This window comes from Narcine bancroftii, chromosome 1 (genome assembly GCF_036971445.1).
Source record: "Narcine bancroftii isolate sNarBan1 chromosome 1, sNarBan1.hap1, whole genome shotgun sequence".
Classification (NCBI taxonomy): Eukaryota; Metazoa; Chordata; class Chondrichthyes; order Torpediniformes; family Narcinidae; genus Narcine; species Narcine bancroftii.
In genome coordinates, this window is record NC_091469.1 from 36,466,827 (window position 1) to 36,487,694 (window position 20,868).

Consider the following 20,868-nt stretch of genomic DNA (forward strand, 5'->3'; position numbering starts at 1 on the left):
CAGTCCAGTTCCCAGACATCCCTCAAACTGTATGGTAGCAGGTCCTTGCAGCATATAAGCCCGTACCATCCAAATATACCAATTGACATACACACCCTGTAATGTTTTTGGAGAGTGGGAGGAAACCTAAACGGACATGGGGAGAACATACAAGCTCCTTACAGAGAGCAACAGATTCAAACTAAGGTTGCTGGCACTGCAATAGTGTTGTGACAGCCTTTCTGGCTGTCCCAGTTGTGGAAGGTCTACGCCATTGATTTAGGTTCCCACTACATCTTAGTTTCCTTGCAACAAGATTCAATTTCTTTCTTTGTCTCAAGCTGAACCAGATTTGGAATTGAGCAAACCCTTTGAATAAATATGGATTCCATATACTCCATAAAGCACCCTTTATATCCCACCACAAATCATCTGCTGTCAAACCCTCACCTTTGCATCTATTTAAGTTTTACTAGATTATGTCCCATTAAAGTGCCTTGAGAGGCGATTGGTTAAAGATGCTATTGAATTACACATTTCTGTCCTCAGGTTATGAACGTCCGAATTATGAACAACTCGTACTTACAAATGGACATGCACATTGTGCGCATTCTACCCCCAATTGGTGCACATGCATAATGTTAACTTATGAACGCTAAATAAGAACCATAAATACCTGTTCCACCTTACTTACAAATTTGGCTTAATGGAACTCGTTCATAACCTGGGGACTGCCTGTAACATATTTGCAAAATATTCTTATTTTCATAATTAAGCTATACAATCAGGAAAGTATAGACTGGTATCCAGAATTCAAGCAACTGGCAGCCTCAAGCACCCAGCAAAAAAAAGAGGAAAATAATTTTTAAAAATTAAAATAAATAAGAATAAAGTAATACGTTAAAAAAAATGCAAGTTTAAAAGTGTAAAAGTAAATGTTCTCTAAAGCAACACCTTTGGTGAAGATGGGTGCAAACATTCACCCACCAGAGTGGCTTGGTTGTGTTTTGTTCATAGCATGTTTGAATAAAGTTGTGTGAAACAGCAAAATGGCATTGGCAAAGATGAAGTGCTGGTTGATAGTTGCTCGCCATTGGGGTGACTCTCAAAGTCTCTCCTTATCCTAACTTAGCAAGAGTCGCCCCGGTTAGAGGCTTTATCTCTAAACTTGGGGGAGTGAATTATCTATAATATTATTGTTCATCTTTCAGGCGGTTCTATGGAGGGGAGGAACCTGCCAATGCAGCAACGGTAAAATATTTTCAAAGAATGTAACTGAAAATAAAGTAAAATGCTTCAAGGTTTATATATTCATGCAAGTGAAGTTTAACTACAGCTTAGTATTTTTGTCTTTTAAACTGTTTATTTTTAAAACAGGTGTATTAGATATTGTAAGAGTGTCTCAAGCAACCGGAAAATACACTTATCCGGCATCTATCAATGCCCCTAGGTGGCAGATATTAGCGGGTATACTGTATTTCTTTATTTCCTTTGTTTTGCAATATCAAAGGCCCCCATGGAGTAAAATCATAGAACATAGCACAGCAACAGGCATTACGACCCATAATTGTGGTGAACAACATGATGCCAAACTAAATGAAATTCCTGCTGCTTGTATAGAATACTTATCCCTCTATTCCCTGCATATTATTATGTTTATTCAAAAGCATCTTAAATGCTGTGATCATGTCTACTTCACCAGGGAGCTACCAATGTGTTTAAAAACAAAAATCTGCTAATTTCTTTAAGCTTCCACCCCCAACTCACCTTAAATGAACGTTCTGCAGTATTTGACTTTTTTTTTTGATCTTGGGTAAAGGATTTGTAATGTCTACCCTATCTGTGCCTGTCATAATTTTATGAACATCTATCAGGTCTTCCCTCAGCCTCTGATGCTCCACAGAAAACAACTTTGCCTGACCTCTTGAGTAGAGGGTGGTGAATCTGTGGAATTGGTTGCCAAGACAGCTGTGTAGGCCAAGTCATTGGGTGTATTTAACCAGAGGTTGATAGGTTCATCATTAGTAAGGGTGTCAAAGATTATGAGAAGACAGGAGAATGGGGTTGAAAAGAAAAACACCTCAGCCATTTGAATGGCGAGACAGACTTGATCTACTGAATTGCTTAATTCTGCTCTAGGGTCTTATGGTTTTATAGTTCACACCCTCTAATTCAGGCAGCTTCCTGATAAATTTCTTCTTTAGCCCTTTCCAAAACCTTATCATCCTTCCTGCAATACGAAGCATTGCACATTGTACTCTGAATGCAGCTTAACCAAAGTCTGTGATGATTTAAAGTCTTTTTATCCTGCTTGTTGTAGTTAGGTCTAGTTTTGCATTACTCCAAATAAATGTTTATGGACTTCAGTTTGTGTTTAGCAATTCAAAGTCTACTCCAGTTCACTATGAATTATTCAATTCTTATTTGAATCAGATGTTTAATCTTATGTAACGGAAACAAATGGAAAATTCATGGCTATATGCAGAAATTAAAATCTACATCATGAGCTCAATACAAGCAGAACATTTGTATATTAAAAATGACAACGAACAAGTTTGTCAACTTGATGATTGTGTCCTGCAAGAAGAAACTGTTTAAATCTCAGTATTTTTACGTTATCGGATTTCCTTTTCAAAGTACCAAAGTACTTGTATCACCCACACACAATCATATGCTTTAAACAAATCCTTTCTCTGTACAGGTTTTGATTTACTATACTGTCAGGCACATGAATTGTGGCATTTAATTAAAAAAGGTTTTCTGTTCCTGAACTCACATTTCTACGTATTAAACAAAACCAACTACTACATCAAACGAGGTCACTGAATTTCCAGTTACCAATCATAGACTGAAAATGTGTGATGGCTGGATGGGTAATTTGACTTTAACAACATATTCGTCTGACCTGGTAGTGAGACATCAATGAAAGTAGTTGTTAACATTTGCCGTAAATTGTCGAGATGTTTGTGTAGATTTGCATTTTGGTTCTGTTCTTCAGTGAGCTCCTCCTCTAGTTTCTCTTTCGCACTTCTCATGTTATCAATGTGCTTTTGCAAGACTGCATTTTGCTCTTCATATTCGATATTAGTCTTTCGTAACTTCCTCAACTCTGCTTCTCGAGCTGTAAAATATTGTTTAAAAAAATACAGCATTTTTCATTTGCTTTTCAAGGTATGCTTTCCTTAACATTGAAGAGTCTCAAAAATAAAAGCATAGAGAGAAAAGTACATTTTCCCAAATACCTCCCTTCTGTTTGCAAGTGTGAGAAGAACAATTTAATTTTTTTTTTTAAGAACAAAGATATTTTATCAGGGAGTTCTGATGAAATGTCATTGAGCAAAATTAGCACTTCCAATATCTTGTATTTTCATTTGACATTATGATCACAACTGGCTAGTCATTTGCTGAGATGTATAGGAAAAAAAATGTCCAGGATTACGATGTGTGAGAACTTGATTATTAATTCTGCATAATAGAAATGAATTGAAAATGCATGGCTACATCCAAAATTGAGAAATTCCCAATCATCATCTTAAGATAGATTTTTTAATAAAAAGAAACATTATTTATTCTGTGGCTCAGAGGCTTATTTTCCACATTCGCCCACCTCCGCTCTTAGTTGACAGTCTCTTTCACACTTTCCTGACCAGCTCAATGCAATCTTCAAGTGACTTTTCATCTCACTTCTCTGTACAGTTTGAAATGGACAGTTATTGACATGTTTGGTTCTCTTACTGGGGTAGATAGTGTCTGGATTGTAATGCCAGGTGGCCCTGGTTCATCAAACCTTATTTGTGACAGTAGGATTTTAAGCCAGGCTTTTAGCTGGGAATGTTTATATCTTCTTGAAACCAACAGATCTTTTGTTTATTTTGAATGTCCACAATTTTTTTCCCCCTTTTAAATTATTCTCCAATGGTCCTTTTCCTGTTCTTCTGCAATTACTTTGACATGATTTCACCCACTTGCATGTCTTCCTGCTTCATTTATTATCACTGTCGTCACTTTGAACAGCTTTAATATAAATGATCAGTTGCGGGGCATTCAATCCATTAATTTTCCATCCCCATGATACCGATCACCTACTTTATCTGATTATTTTTCAACTCAGCAAAAAGGTTGCTTCAATTTCAGACAATAGATAATAAGCATATCTTGATGGTGTTATATTTATTAGGTTTATTTTTTGTTTATACCTTTGTTAATTATACAATACCAAAGTTCGTCGTTTTGATCAGCATATTAAGTAGCCTTTGTTCATTTGCCATAAGCACTGTGTGATTTAAGATAAAGGCGCATCAGTAGCTTCTTTGTTTTACATCTGCTTAATTTTTTTAAACATTCCATATTTCATGCAAATAATTTTCATTAGCTAATATTTCCAGTACAATGGTAATTCTTAATTACCAACAACTCTCCCGTAGCATCTAACCCATCAGTTTCATAATAATATCTCAATGAATCTTCATGGAACATGTCATAAATGCATTTTAATTGTTAGAATTATATTTGCAAACAGCTCAAACAAATGAAATTTCAACAATTTATAGCACCCTCTAAGTCATTTAAAATATTGTTCAACGGCACAATAACCATTTGATGCATCAAGACCACTAGGCACATCATGCTCTTTTGGAATTCCTCATAATTAAGGACATCTTACAGATACACATCGTACTTCTTTATGTGATTTGCGAGGATACTATTTCGATAAATAAAGAGCTGTATCCATACATCTTACAGAAATCTTGCATCATGTTTTCACAGACTTGCATTTGTCCACAGCTTCCCTATTGCCTTAAGATTCAAACCAAGACATTGAAATTCTTTCATTGCCTTAATATATTCAGGATCACAAATCTTCTCTGTCCTATATCTATGCCTTATTTCCACCTCTGTTCCTCTTAAATTAAGCTCCTACTGTGATTCCAAAATTCACAGACACTTCAGCCATTGAAATCCAGTTCTATATCCTAATTCCATCACTCAACTTCCAAATCTCCAGCTTCCATTCAGTGTTTAAAACCATCCTTAAAGTGCACCTTTTTTTTTTCCACCCTATTCCCTTTGCTCGGTACCTATTATGCTAAAATGTTATTACATTTTTACGGAACATCGATATAAATTCAACATTGGGTGTTTTGGATCAAATATTTAACCATAAAATTATTGTTAATTCCCTACCTTTGTTATGGTCAAGAAATTCTTCAGTAAATATTGGAATATTGAACAGAGACATTTTCCCGTGCTGATCGTTGTTCTTCTAAGAAAATAAAATAGTAGACAGAGTAAAGGACGAGTGTCTTTTAAAAAAAAAGCCTATAAAATGTACTGAATTTTCTTGATTTGTTCAGCTAAGAAAAACTAAACAAAAGCCTAAATCACTTTATGTTTTTTGTTTCATATACTTCTGGTGCAATAACATCTGGTAAAAGGAGGCTTCAACTGCAGTACAGTTGTTTTCGCTTACTTCATGATCACTGATGGTCTCTATATTCACACCCTTTATGAAACATTACAATTTTATCTATTAACAAAGACACCTAGATATGCCTGTTTGGACCATTCCTCTCTGGCTCTGTGATATAGAGCCACTAGGCTTTCATGCACGCATGGTCAATTGTTATGCATTCCATAGAAACAACTGCTGTGCACACAGCTAACATAATTAAGAAAGCTGAAGACTGATTTTAATGCAAACAAAATATTCAACTATAATGAAGAGGTTTTAGATAAAGCTGAACTTTTTTGAAAATAATCCCACTGTGCCATTTATTTTAATACTGAGTAGCATTTCAGATGCTCTTACCTCAGTATGCATGCCATTTGACAACGAGTGAGTGGTTTCTAAAAAGAAAGCAGAGAATAATTAATTGAGAAAAACAGAGTTGTGGAAAAGCACTAATCAGTAAAATTTCCACCTGCGTCTTACTGTACCTTAGTTTTATTTTCTTTGCAATCTGACGTGCAATGAAAAGATACAAATCGATAAACATCTAATTTTAGTTTTCCACTAATAATCCAATTCTTAAACTAAGTAAATATTTTGTAGCGAGCACACTGTATTAATTATGTGAAATAACAGGCCTACCTTTCCTTAGCTTCTTTTCCTGGGTTGCAATTTTGCTCATTTTGTACGCTTCAGTTCGCTGATATTCCTGCAGTTCTTTTAAGTATTGTTGCTTTGCCCGTTCAGCTTCATCAAGATAGCACTTAAAAAGGAATAATTCACATCCTTAAACATAAATGATGGAAGGGGAATCATAAGTAATTCATTCGTTTGAAGGGCACATGATTACGCAGACCAACATTCAAGAAAGATGAATCATCTCAAAATAATGGCTCAGATTTTGCAGTCGGCAGCAAGCTCTGCTCGCTCACTGCTAAACCCAATAAAAAATTGCAATTACCTTGAGCATTCCTTCCAGCGCATACATAGAAAAACACTGGAAGATTCTTCTTCAGTGAGGTCTTGTGCATTGTAGTATTATTCAGATTTAAAAGGGGCATCACATGGGATAAACAAAACTAGCCCCTTCAGAAAAAAGAATATTGACAGTGGTCAAACTTAACTATAACTGCGAAACTTGAATCTTCTAAACACCCCAAAATGTTCCTAAATATTTCAGAAACAATACATTTGGTAATATTTAAAAGTTTGAAAACATGGTTTAAATTGAGCATGGCCATGGTAGGTGAGTTTAAAGGAAGTGCAGGAACTGGGTTGAAAGGAGCAGAGTGAGATCCAGAGGCAATCCTGGATGTGCCCAATGCCAGCAGAGTGAGTACATAACAGGGCTATAAATCCAAATTCCTGGATTAACAATCCAGAGAATTGAAATCAGCAGCTGTGAAATTTAAACGCAGATAATTTTGAAAAAATATTAAGTAATCTTAGTGACGATCAGTACAAAATCTAAGTTGTCAGTTCAAAAATATCCATCCAGAGAGAAATCTGCCACCCTGTATAGTCTGACTGACATACAATTCCACACCATGAAAAGGCACAGTAAACTGTTTTGTTCGCTGCTGTGTTCAAATCAGCAGGTGTATAGGAACACCACCAGCTGTGGATTCCTCACCACTCAATTTTTTTTTAAATGGATCCTTTGCTGCTGGATTACTAGCCCTGTATTTCACTGAATATTGGAAAGCCCCACTCAATGGCACTGTTGGAGCACCTTCACAAGGAGTGCAGTTGTTCAAGAAATCTGCTCACCCCATCTTCTCAAAGACAAATAAGAATGGGCATTACATGCAGGTCTTGCAAACAACACCATGATTTCCCCCCCCCCATCAAAAAAAGAATTAAATAAAAAGGGAAGAAATGGTACCAACAATTGACTAAATGAAGTAGTGATCTGGGTGTATTCGGGCAGCTCAGGCTCATGGGCCAGAAGGGACTGTTACCATGCTCTACCTCTCATTTTTTTTTTTTAAATTAAGGTTAGATTAGGGGAAAATATCAATTTTTAAAAATAAGTCTGGCATGACAATTATATTTATCTGCTGCACCATCTTCATTAACTCACTTGGTTAGTTGAACAAAATAACTTGTTGGGATTAATAGAGACACAATGCCTGACAGGCTTTCCGATATTTATTGTAATAAACAGATTATGGAAGACACCAAACCTGTTTGTCTTCAGGAGGGAGTTTGCTCCATTCACTACCCAACATCTTGGTGATTTCTGGAAAAGGTAAATCTGGTTGCTGTGCCCGTAACTGTTCACGGCGTTCATTCAAAAATCGCATATACCCTGTCAGTGGAGCTTTTGGTCCATTGGGTAAACTCTTTTTGCGCTTTTTTCCCTTCGGCCAGCCTCGTTTCTTGGTCACATGCTGTTGATACAAATATAAAAAAACAGCTGAACAGCCAGCATAAAATTTGAAATCAAATACTTACAGAACTGGGATATGACTCAAACTTTCAATAAAATCATACCTATTAACAGCACATTTTCAAATATTTCAACAAAAGCATGGTAATAATAACAAGGCTGACAGGCCTTCATTATATATTTTTACCCACATTGATAATATTAATCATACAAAGGCTGGCAATTTGCCTAGTACTACTGTCCCAGTAGCTGTTCAAGCTCCATTCTCAGAACATCTCAAAAGAGTGAGTGAAAACACTGTGCCAAACTTTTAAATCCCTGTCACAGCCTAAAATAATTTACAATTTCTGTACTCCACTTGCTTAACATTCACAACAGAGAAAAAATGTCCAAAAACTTCCCAGCATTAAATTAAGGGAAAGGATTTTTAAAATATTCCATTGAATTCATAATAGTGCCATTTAAAGCCATCAAGACTCTCTGAAATATAAACTCCACGTAAAAAAAAAACTGATAGAACGATGAGTTCTCTCTGCATCATTTCAAAACAAGCAACACAAGTTTTTAACTTTACAATACGGTGGAAAATAAATCCTGGCTGTTTAAATGAACCAGTGTATCATATACACATGGTAATACATTATGGCTCAAGTCTCTCATTAAACCCTGGGACCTTAGCCATCATGCTTGTTCACTTAAGATTTAAAACTAAACAATCACATGACTCAGTTGATAAATCAAGGGATGGACAGGGAGAATTGTCTCCATTAGGGTCTCTTCCTGCATCAAAGAGAATGCAGAGGTAAATTCACATAATTTGAGGAGGATTAATATAAATGAATTCCCTTGCCTACGTTAATTTGTATCCCTATACGCCCGATCATTCAAGTACCATTCAAAAAGCTTCATATTGTCTATCAATGTTTCTGGCAGCTTATTCCAGATTTTAATTATTCGTTGAGTATAAAAATTACCCTTTGTATCTCCTTTAAACCATCTCATTCGCACCTTAACCAATGGTCCCTAGTTTTCGTCACCCCGTCCATGAGAAACAGATCTAGTTTCTCCATTCTTCAAAGTCTTCTTTGTGAATCTTTTCTCCACCCACTCTAGCTTAAACATGTCCTTCCTGTAGTAGTGTTCAGAACTGCACATAATGCTCCAAAGGCCACCTCACTAATATTGTGTACACCTGCAATGTGATATCCCAACCCTTGTATTCAATGTCTCAGCCAATGAAGACATTCATACAATATGCATACCCGCATTCCCATTTTTCAGGGAAATTATGTATACCAATGTCTCTCTGCTCAATAATGCTCCACATGGCCCTTCCATTCACTCTACATGTCCTGCCCTGGCTTAACTTCCCAAAATTCATTATTTCTCACTTGTCCAAGTTAAATTTTATCTGCCATTCATTTGTTCAACCTATCCTTCCCCCAAAACCCAACCTGTATCTGTTATTGTTCTCTTCCCTCACCCATCAATGCACCTACCCACATGGGTTTCTTTCTACTTGGTCTAAGCACCCACTTCTCCTCCTCCCCCACCCAATACCTCTCTCCTCCACATTACCTACCTTACCCTTTCTCAATTCACCCTCTCACTTTATTGCACTGGCTATCTTTCCCCTATAATCACAATCTTGATGCAGGGGCTCAACGTGAAACACTGAACATTTCATTTGCCTCCACAGAAGCTGTCTAACCCACTGAGTTCATAGAATAATGGAATATAGCTGCAGGATTTCCACACCATCGAGAAAATGTATATGGAACGTTGCCATCGGAGAGCAGCAGCAATCCATACCACCCAGGATATGTCCCGTTCTTGCTGCTGCCATCTGGAAAAGAGATACAAGCACCACAAGACTCGTACTACCAGGTTCTGGAACAGTTCTTACCCCTCCACCATGAGACTAAACAACATTCAGAGACTCAATTAAGAACTCTTTCTTTCCACATTATTATTGAATATTTTTGTTCTACATAGAACACTACAGCACAGTACAGGCCCTTCAGCCCTCGATGTTGTGCTAACCCATATATTTCTTTAAAAAAAAGTACAGTACAACACCGATCATCCAAAATCAGATTCTCCAAAATCCTCAGTTATCTGAAAAATATTTAAAATTTCGGATAAACGAGGATATCCAAAATCCTAATTTATCCAAAATTTTTTCGGAGCCGAACTGACCAGGGACTTTGGGTTCCCAGTGGCGGTAGCAGCAGCCCTGACAGCGGGAACCTCAAGCTCTCGGGTAAGAGCGGGACCATCAGGCTCCCAGCATGAGCAGGGCCTCATTGGGGAGATGTCAGAGATCGGTGGTAGCCACCATTTTTTTTGGTGAGAATTAAACATTATTTTTAATGCTTGAAAAGCCTTTCCTCATTGTTTGTTGTTGTTTAAACACTGCTACAAGTGATTTGCTACTGCTACTGGTCTGTTTTTTTTTTAAATGACCAGTTCCCCCAAAAAAAACATTTATCCGAAATGGGCTTGGTTCTGACCATTTTGGAAAATCGGAGTTGTACTGTACTTTTGAGTTTCGTATCACTAATGCTTTTCTAGACTTTGACTTTCCAAACCACGTACCTCCCCTCCCCCACATTATATACATGCGTGCTATACGAGAATTTTTTTTTACATGTTGAAAGAACGTGCAGAATTGAATTGAATTGATAGCTGGCGTGGGAAAGTCACACCTGCAATTTATAGCAAGCATGGGAATGTTATAGTGAGCATGGGAATGTAACAGCAGCATTGAAAGAACTTGCACGATTTATAGCGGGCATTGTAAAGTTGAACCGACAATTTATAATGAGTGTGGGAATGTTATAGCTGCATTGAAAGAACACATACAATTTTGATTTTGGGAATATTCTCTTGGCTTGAGTGCCATGGTATTCCGAGAAAGAGGATATGCTGGCTAGAGCAATGCACCCTAATTGCCCAGACTTGTCCCCTGATTTGAGACATTAGGATAATTCTGCCCTATGGCATCAATTTAATCATCCTCATTTCATCAAATTGAACCATAAAATTCTCAATTACACACTATTTTTAACAAGATAGGCTTTAAAGGCTTTTTAAAATCATGACAATTACAAAAATAAATTCTGGGACTTTTGAAAAGTTTAAAAATGATTGGGAAAGAGAACTCAACCTTCATATTTCTAATGAAAATTGGAATAAAATTCTGCGACTGGTAAACTCTTCTTCTCTATGAGCAAAACATTCACTAATACAGTTTAAAGTTGTTCATAGAGCTCATATATCTAAAGATAAACTCCATCGCTTTTATTCTCATATCGATCCTATATGTGATAAATGTCAACTGGAAATAGCTTCCCTTACACATAAGTTTTGGTCCTGTCCCTCTTTACAGAATTATTGGAAGGAAATTTTTTCCATTATATCTACTGTTTTGAATATTGATTTACAACCACATCCCATTACTGCAATTTTTGGATTACCTATGATAGATTTGACTTATTTATCTCTTCCTGCAGATCGTATGATTGCTTTCTTACACTAATGGCTAGAAGATCTATACTATTGAATTGGAAAGAGGTTAATCCTCCCAGTGTTTTCCAATGGTTTACCCAAACTATACTATGTTTAAACTTAGAGAAAATTAGAAACTCTGTCTATGAATCCCCTTCTAAGTTTGAGTTAACCTGGCGACCATTTATTCAATATTTTCATTTGTGGTGAGTTGATCTGGCTCTGTTTTCTTTCTATAATTATGTATGATAATTGGGCTGTAAGATGAGATCGGAGTGATCGGCGTGGTTTAGCTATATCTGTAGGTTTTTTTTTTAAGTTTTTTTTAAAGTTTTTTTTAATTCAGATTTGTTTTTTCTTCTTTTTTGGGTTTTTTTTTCTCTTTTTTCATATATTGTTATTAATTATATCTTTTTTTTAGAGATAGTTCACACCCTAAACTGATCTAATTTTTTTTTTATGATATATTTTTATTCTGTCTCTCTCTTTGGCTTGGCTTCGCGGACGAAGATTTATGGAAGGGGTAAAAAGTCCACGTCAGCTGCAGGCTCGTTTGTGGCTGACAAGTCCGATGCGGGACAGGCAGACACGATTGCAGCGGTTGCAGGGGAAAATTGGTTGGTTGGGGTTGGGTGTTGGGTTTTTCCTCCTTTGCCTTTTGTCAGTGAGGTGGGCTCTGCGGTCTTCTTCAAAGGAGGTTGCTGCCCGCCAAACTGTGAGGCGCCAAGATGCACGGTTTGAGGCGTTATCAGCCCACTGGCGGTGGTCAATGTGGCAGGCACCAAGAGATTTCTTTAGGCAGTCCTTGTACCTTTTCTTTGGTGCACCTCTGTCACGGTGGCCAGTGGAGAGCTCGCCATATAACACGATCTTGGGAAGGCGATGGTCCTCCATTCTGGAGACATGACCCATCCAGCGCAGCTGGATCTTCAGCAGCGTGGACTCGATGCTGTCGACCTCTGCCATCTCGAGTACTTCGACGTTAGGGATGTAAGCGCTCCAATGGATGTTGAGGATGGATCGGAGACAACGCTGGTGGAAGCGTTCTAGGAGCCGTAGGTGGTGCCGGTAGAGGACCCATGATTCGGAGCCGAACAGGAGTGTGGGTATGACAACGGCTCTGTATACACTTATCTTTGTGAGGTTTTTCAGTAGGTTGTTTTTCCAGACTCTTTTGTGTAGTCTTCCAAAGGCGCTATTTGCCTTGGCGAGTCTGTTGTCTATCTCATTGTCGATCCTTGCATCTGATGAAATGGTGCAGCCGAGATAGGTAAACTGGTTGACCGTTTTGAGTTTTGTGTGCCCGATGGAGATGTGGGGGGGCTGGTAGTCATGGTGGGGAGCTGGCTGATGGAGGACCTCAGTTTTCTTCAGGCTGACTTCCAGGCCAAACATTTTGGCAGTTTCCGCAAAGCAGGACGTCAAGCGCTGTAATATTATTGTTTAATATCTCTGTATTAATTCATTACTCACTATGTATTTTTTATATCTCTTTGAACTGTATGTGTTTATAAATTATAATAATAATAAAAAGATTGAAAAAGAAAACAAGAAAATCATGACAGGATTGAAATCCTGCTTAATTCTGAAGTCCGTCTTCAATCTATTTACAGTACAACACCAATTATGAAATCAGATTCTCCGAAATCCTCATTTATCAAAAAAAAATTAAATTTCAGATAAATGAGGATATCCAAAACAAATCAGAAATCCTCATTTATCCAAAAATTTTTCAGAACTGAGCTGACCAAGGACCTCAGGCTGCCGACAGCAGGAGCCTTGGGCTCGCGGTAGCAGGAGAGGGAACCTCAGGCTTACGAGGGCTCGGTAGGGAGGTGTCGATGATCAGCGACGGCCAGTATTCTTTTGGTGAAAATTAAACACTATTTTAATGCTTAAAAAGCTTTCCCTTGTTTGTTTTTTTTTAAAAAAAAACACTGTTACATGTGATTTGCCGTTGCTACTGGGCTATTTTTTTAAAAATGACCAGTTCTCTGAAAAAAATTTATTCAACATAGGCCCAACCATCTCAGATAATTGGAGTTGTACTGTTATTAGGCTATTTCGTGCAAAGCCTCCGTCTGGAGGCTCGTATAAGCGCGGAGGGAAAAATATAAACGACTGTCACGGAGCATCCTAAAAGACTGCTCTTACGTCACATTCTTTTTTTTAAAGCTTTATTTAAGATTTTATAACATGAATAAAATAGAAGATTATATTTAAAAAGAATAAAAGTAAGATAATAAAATTACAGTACCACATTGGTAAACTAAATAAACTAACCCCCCCCATAATTATTGCACAACATTAATAACCTAACTTAAAATTAGTCTAACCCCCCCCAAAATAAACAGTGAAGAGTTAATAAAGTGAACAATATTATATATAAGAAAAAAAAGCCCACTTACAAAACAAAAGATAAAACATAACAAGTAAAGATACTAACAAAAAAAAGTTATCAATACTAAAATATCACACTTAAAAACATATTTAAAGCAAACTTAAATGCATATATTTAACAAACGCAGTCTACTTTAACCTATAAAAAGACATCCTATCCTGAATTGAAAAAGATATCCTTTCCATGGTCAAACAGGATTTCATCTCCAAATGCCACCTATCTAAATGTAATATATTTCTGTCTTTCCAAGTAAGTGCTATACATTTCTTGGCCACAGCTAAAGCTAAATAGATAAAGGAAATCTGATAATCCTTTAAACCTAAATCAATTAGTGATTGCATATTCCCTAATAAAAATATATCAGGATCTAATACAAGACAGGTATTATATAAACTATTAAGTATAGATTGAATACCTTTCCAAAACTGGTGCAATCGATCACAAAGCCAGACATTGTGCAAAAAAGTATTAGCCGTCTGGTCACAACGAAAACAGCAATCCAACTTACTAAGACCAAATTTTTTAAATTTTTCTGGTGTTAAATATAATTGATGTATAAAATTATAATTAATCATTGCTAATCTAGCATTAATCAATTTCCGAATACTATTCTGGCAAATTTCCATCCAGGCTTCTTCAGCTATTGTAAAACCTAAATCTTTTTCCCATTTCAACTTATCTTTTACTTTCAGTTTCTTGTAAAATACAATACAAATCAGATATATATCCCTTTGTTGGTATTGAAAGTACATATTCCTCAAAATTAGAATCAGGCAGTAAGATCATATGTCGACCACATATCTGTTTTACAAAAGATCTTAATTGATAATACACAAATACAGAATTTCCACTAATACCAAATTTCCTTTGTAATTCATCAAAGGAACAAAAATGTCCTTCAATAAAACAATCAGATAAATTTTTTATTCCTTTCCTTTCCCATTGTTTCAAGGTGATATTGGAGACTGTAAAAGGAACAAGTTGATTATTATACAATGGCAATCGTCCAGACCATTTATTTTTGAGCCCCAATTTGTTAAGTTTACTTGTCCATAGATTCAATAAATGCTTCAATATTGGTACATCATAAGTTCGTAATAAATTTTTATTTCATCGAAACAAAAACTCATGAGGAAATTTTTCTAAAATAACCGCCATTTCTACCTTTGCCCAACTGGGCGGATCATCCATATTCATTAATGCACTAAGAAATTTAAATTGAGCTGCTTCATAATAATGCTGAAAATTTGGTAATCTTATACCTCCAAATTGGAAATCCCACATCAACTTTCTCATTGCTAACCTCGGAAATTTTCCCTTCCATAAGAAGTCTCTAATTGCTTTATATAAATCCTTAAAAAAACTTTTGTTTAAAAAATAAGGAATAAGGGGGCATGGCAAGATGGCGTAAGGAACAGACGTGCCTTCCAGTCCTCTCCTGACTCTGAGTTATTGTTTTGTTTATAAGTGCCCGTTAAAATTCTTTAAAAAGTCTATAAATAGTAAGAAGTGCTGAATTAATAGCTAATGGTACATTTGCTAAAAAAAAGTAAAAGAAAACGCCAACAGATCATTAAAAAATTACATTTCCCGAAATTATCTGAGCCTACCTGTTTACAAGAAGCCAGGACTCAGCGTGCAATGGATCCAGGAGAAGAAGTGCAGGATTCGGCATTGGAACTTCGTTCTGTACCGGTAGGGCTCTTTAAAGATGATGTCCGGCAGCCTTTGGAACAAAGGGCTGGCCAGGCGCGTGTATTTCAAACAACGTCCGCTGTGAGCGCTGTCACTGAGAGTTTGACAGCTGAATCAGCTAGGACGCCACCAGCTGGAGAGTTAAAGAGCCGACCTCCGATTGATATAGCGGTGGCGCTGTGAAATGCACCACCAGTTATGATGGTTTCCCCAGGTTTAGATATAATGAAGGCTTTTGATGAGATATGGCTTAAAGATAACCCTGACCATCAGCCTCCTGATATTGCTGAGGGGGCTGTGGCAGGGGTTTCTACACGGAGCCATACTGCAAGAAAAGCTGCTAAACCAAGGGAAGGGACAGAAGATCCTTTGGTCTCTCAGAAACAGCAGGATCCTACTATGTCTGAATCTACTTTTGCTGATATGCTTATCAAGAATCTTGAATTTAAGTTATATTCTTCAATGAAACAGCTAGGTAATTCTATGACCCAGGTCTATTCCAAGCTTAATACATTGGTGGATATTAACACTCAACAGATGGCTGACTATGGAGCTTTTAAACTTGAAACTAATGAAAGACTTGATATGTGTGATCAAGGTTTAGTCGACGTACAAGATCAATTGCAAGATGTAAACAAAACAATTGAAACATTGCAGATTCAGAATAAAAATTTAGCAAAAAAGGTTGATTATTTGGAGAATCAATCTAGACGGAACAACGTAAAAATTGTTGGTTTGCCAGAAGACATAGAAGGGCCAGATCCAAGAAATTTTTTTACTGAATGGATTCCACGAGTGTTAGGACAAGACAAGTTCCCCAAAGGTTTAATATTGGAACGTGCTCATAGAGCTTTGGGAAGGAAACCTTTTTCAGGACAGAATCCAAGACCTGTTCTGGTCCGTTGTTTAAACTACTGTGATAGAGAGACAATTTTACGTGTGGCTATTAGAAACGCACAGCAAAATAGATCTCCTTTGATGGTTCAGAACAATCGTGTTTTTTTTATCCAGATCTGAGTCAACAAAATTATGTTTCAACGACGTGAATTTAATTCCGTGAAAGAGTTGTTGTGGAAAAAACATTTAGGTATCCTGTGGTATTGAAGATTTTTCAGGATGGATATCAGCCAAAGTTTTTTGATAATCCTAAAGAAGCTATGGACTTTTGCTCAATCTTTACCAATTACGCAATTTCAGGAACGACGTAGTCCTCCACGGTCTCCAAAGAGAGTGGAGATACAAGATGGGAATCAGATTTCAAGAAGAAATGGAAGCAATGGTGGTCGAAGTGGCAAAGTTGATTAAAAAAAACCAAATCTTTTACTTTTTTTTGGAGAAGATTTCAGATAATGATGATAGTTTAATACGAAATGGGAGTTGGGAGAGGGAACTGGGTGGGCACTATTTTCCAGAAGTCATCAGCTACGTGTGAGTTATCTCACACCCAGTACTTTGTGGGAGTTACCGCATTGTGCGGTTTAAACAGGAGGAGGTAGTTGACCTCTTGCCTGATTTTTTTTCCTTAATTTTTGGGTTAAGGAGTTAAGTTTTTTTTCTATTACTTTTTTTTAAATAAATATTTTTTTCTTATCTTTTTGTTTTTGATTGTAGTTTTAAGAGGGAATAAGGGGAGGGGTGTTTCCTTTTTTTTCGGGGGGGTTTCTTTTTTTTCTCTTTTTTTTTCATTGAGTTGTTGTAAGGAATGTCTAAATTGAAGTTTGCTTCTTTTAATGTCCAGGGTTTAAATAATCCAATAGGATTATTTAAAATTTAAATATAATGAATTACAAACTTATCGGTTTGAATGTTTAATGAACCGAACTAAACGTAAGTTTTATGAATGGGGTGAGAAAGCCCATAAAGTTTTGTCATGGCAGTTAAAAAAGGAACAATTATCCAGGATTATACCAGCAAGTGTAAGAAAGTACTTGCTTACTTAAAAAAAATTAAAAGTTAATGTGGCTTTTTTGCAGGAAACTCATTTAACAGATAAGGAACATTTGAAACTCAAATGTGAATGGGTTGGACAAGTTTTTTATTCTTCATTTAATTCAAAGGCAAAAGGAGTGGCAATTTTGGTGCACAAGAATTTACCATTTCAGTTACAGAATGAAGAGAAAAATGGTGGAAGATTATTAAAATTGAACTGTACAATCTTTAATGAGGCATGGACTTTGCTTGATGTTTATGCTCCGAATGTTGAGGATACAGCTTTTGTTGTGGATACGTCTTTATTACTTGGACAATCAAATTCTAATGTGATGATTGGGGGAGATTTAAACGCGGTTTTGGAGCCTTTATTGGACAAGTATCCAAGAGTAATTAAGAAATCTAAGATGGCAGTTCAAGTAACTAATATGATGTCAGATTTGAATTTAGTTGATATTTGGCGAAGATTTAATACTAAAGAGAAAGATTTTTCTTTTTATTCTTCACGTCATAATTCTTTTTCTAGAATTGATTATTTTTTAATTTCAACACATTTGCAGGATAGGGTTATATCGGTGGATTACAAGGCAAGACCGGTTTCGGACCATTCTTTATTATTATTAGAATATCAGAGTTCACAAGATGTTCAGAGAGCTCCAAGATGGAGATTTAATACTATGTTATTACAAAAACCAGAATTTATTAGTTATTTAAAACAACAAGTTGAAGTTTTTATTAGTAATAATATTAATTCTGTTTCTAGTCATTTTGTTTTATGGGATGCAATGAAAGCTTTTTTACGAGGTCAAATTATTAGTTATGTTTCTAAAGTAAAGAGAGAATTAAAGAGATTGAAGATTTAGAGAAAAAGATAACTGCTACTGAAAAAGAATTGCAAAAAAGCACTACTGAAATGCAAAAGAATCAGTTAACTAATTTAAAATTTAAATATAATGAATTACAAACTTATCGGTTTGAATGTTTAATGAACCGAACTAAACATAAGTTTTATGAATGGGGTGAGAAAGCCCATAAAGTTTTGTCATGGCAGTTAAAAAAGGAACAATTATCCAGGATTATACCAGCAATTAGAAAGAAATCGGGTATTACTTTTAGCCAAAAGGAAATTAATGAGGAATTTTTTAATTTCTATAAAAAATTATATACTTCGGAATGTAAAGATGTAACTGAAGATGTTATAGATTCTTTTTTGAAAAATATTAAATTGCCACAATTGAATCAAGAAGACAGACAAGAGTTAGATAAATCCTTTACAGAAAATGAAATAGAAATGGCGATAAGAGATATGCCAAATGGAAAAGCACCTGGTGAAGATGGGTTTTCTATAGAGTTTTATAAAACTTTTTATGCTGATATATCTCTTATTTATAAGGATGTATTACAACAAATTTATAATACTTTTCAATTACCCGAGTCTTGCTCTAATGCAATAATTACAGTTATACCAAAAAAAGATAAAGATCCTTTACAGGTTTCTTCTTATAGACCAATATCGCTGTTAAATGTAGATTATAAAATTGTAGCTAAAGTTATGGCTAATCGATTAGCTCAATATTTGCCTAAAATAATACATAGTGACCAAACGGGATTTATAAAAAATAGATATGCGTCAGATAACATTTTGCGTTTAATAACTTTGATAAACAAATCTAAATCTCAGATGAATTATCCAATAGTGGTTTCATTGGATGCAGAGAAGGCTTTTGATAGAGTGGAATGGAAGTTTTTGTTTAAAGTACTTGAGAAATTTTGTTTTGGTTCTTCATTTATTGGATTGATAAAGGCTTTATATAATAGTCCGAAGGCTAGAATTGCTGTCAATGGGCGGATTTCAGAATCTTTTAATTTAACAAGGTCTAGTAGAAAAGGATGCCGATTGTCGCCTGCTTTATTCGCTATAGTTATTGAACCTTTGGCACAATTAATACGCCAAAATGAAAATGTTAAAGGTATGAGAGTTTTGAATGAGGAATATAAGATTAATTTATTTGCTGATGATGTTTTATTATACTTGGTGGATCCGGGTATTTCTTTACCAGCAATTCAAGAATGTTTAGAAAATTATGGTCAATTATCTGGTTATAAAGTAAATTGGGCCAAAAGTGAAATTCTACCAATTTGTAAAGATGATTATTCAATATATAAAAGTATTACCAATTTGAAGTGGACTACACAAATTAAATATTTAGGAATTAATGTTAATACGGAATTTCAAGATTTATATTCAATTAATTATCTTCCTTTAATAAAAAGGATTAAATTAGATTTGATTAGGTGGAAGGATTTACCTTTGGGTTTATTAGGGAGGATTATTAAGGAGGAAAAACCCAACACCCAACCCCAACCAACCAATTTTCCCCTGCAACCGCTGCAACCGTGTCTGCCTGTCCCGCATCGGACTTGTCAGCCACAATCGAGCCTGCAGCTGACGTGGACTTTTACCCCCTCCATAAATCTTCATCCGCAAAGCCAAGCCAAAGAAGAATACTATAAAAATGAATATCTTTCCTCGAATACAATATTTGTTTCAATCAATTTCTTACGTCACATTCATGTTGAGCGGCACTTTGTAGCACCCTCCGGAGCTGTAGCATCACCCGTCTTAAATACGCAGCAGAGCAATGGTCGTCTTCTTTACCCATAATGCCCATGCAGCTGGAACTGTTATAGGAAACAGAGCAGTTCCAGCTGCGTAGGGTTTATGGGTAGGGATGGCGGCTATTTTGCTCTGCTGCGTTTTGAGCCACAGATGAACAGCCCCAAGGCTGCCCCTGTCCTGACGCCCCCCCACTGGCCACCCCTGCCCTGACGGCCCCTGCTGGCCCCCCCACCCTGTCAGCCCCTGCTGGCCCCCCTGCCTTGATGGCCCCTGTGCTGATGGCTCCTGTCGGCCTTCTCCTGACCTGATGGCCCCTGCCCTGACAGCTCCCATTGGTTCCCCCCCCGACCTGATGGCTCATGCCCTGATAGCTCCTGCCGGCCCCTGCCCTGATGACCCTCGCTGGTTCCCCCCCACCCTGATACCCCGCATCAGCACCCCCTGCCCTAATGGCTCCCACCGGCCCCCCTGCCCTGACAGTTCCCGCCACCCCCCCCACCCAACTGCTCCCGCCGACTGCCCCTGCCCTGAGGGAGCCATGGAAGGAGAGGTGCAAGTGGAGCTGCAGCTGGACACACTTTCTGCAAATGGAGTCATCAAGGACACCTAACATCTCCCTGATCTACATTTCGCAGGAGCTATTAATTCTACATCTGAAGCTATTATTGGGTTAAAAGGACAAATTTAAATCTGAAATTGGGTGGAAACTGTGAGAAAAATATGTAAAAGAGTTCTCAACTGAAAACACAGATGCAATGATACAAATAATCCCATCATGTTGAAAGCCTCCAATGTTATAATTTGTGTATTCCTTGTGCTTTCAAAAACATATTAAATTAGGCAAATGGTTAAGAGTAAAAGTGCTTACACATCAGAAAAATGATTGATAAATA

The 20,868-nt window shown here is 36.7% G+C and overlaps 1 protein-coding gene across 4 annotated transcripts in view; it reads right to left on the reverse strand.

The window, feature by feature from the left end:
* LOC138757083 (SWI/SNF-related matrix-associated actin-dependent regulator of chromatin subfamily E member 1-related-like) overlaps nucleotides 1–20,868 on the reverse strand; it is a 38,235-nt gene that overhangs the window by 11,068 nt on the left and 6,299 nt on the right. For all 4 annotated transcript variants that reach the window (XM_069923835.1, XM_069923825.1, XM_069923854.1 and 1 more), the window contains exons 4-8: nucleotides 7,615–7,821; nucleotides 6,071–6,191; nucleotides 5,789–5,826; nucleotides 5,164–5,242; nucleotides 2,885–3,100 (exon numbers count right to left, since the gene is read on the reverse strand). In XM_069923835.1, the coding sequence (XP_069779936.1) occupies nucleotides 2,885–3,100; nucleotides 5,164–5,242; nucleotides 5,789–5,826; nucleotides 6,071–6,191; nucleotides 7,615–7,821 (661 nt within the window). The remainder of the gene's footprint in view (nucleotides 1–2,884; nucleotides 3,101–5,163; nucleotides 5,243–5,788; nucleotides 5,827–6,070; nucleotides 6,192–7,614; nucleotides 7,822–20,868) is intronic.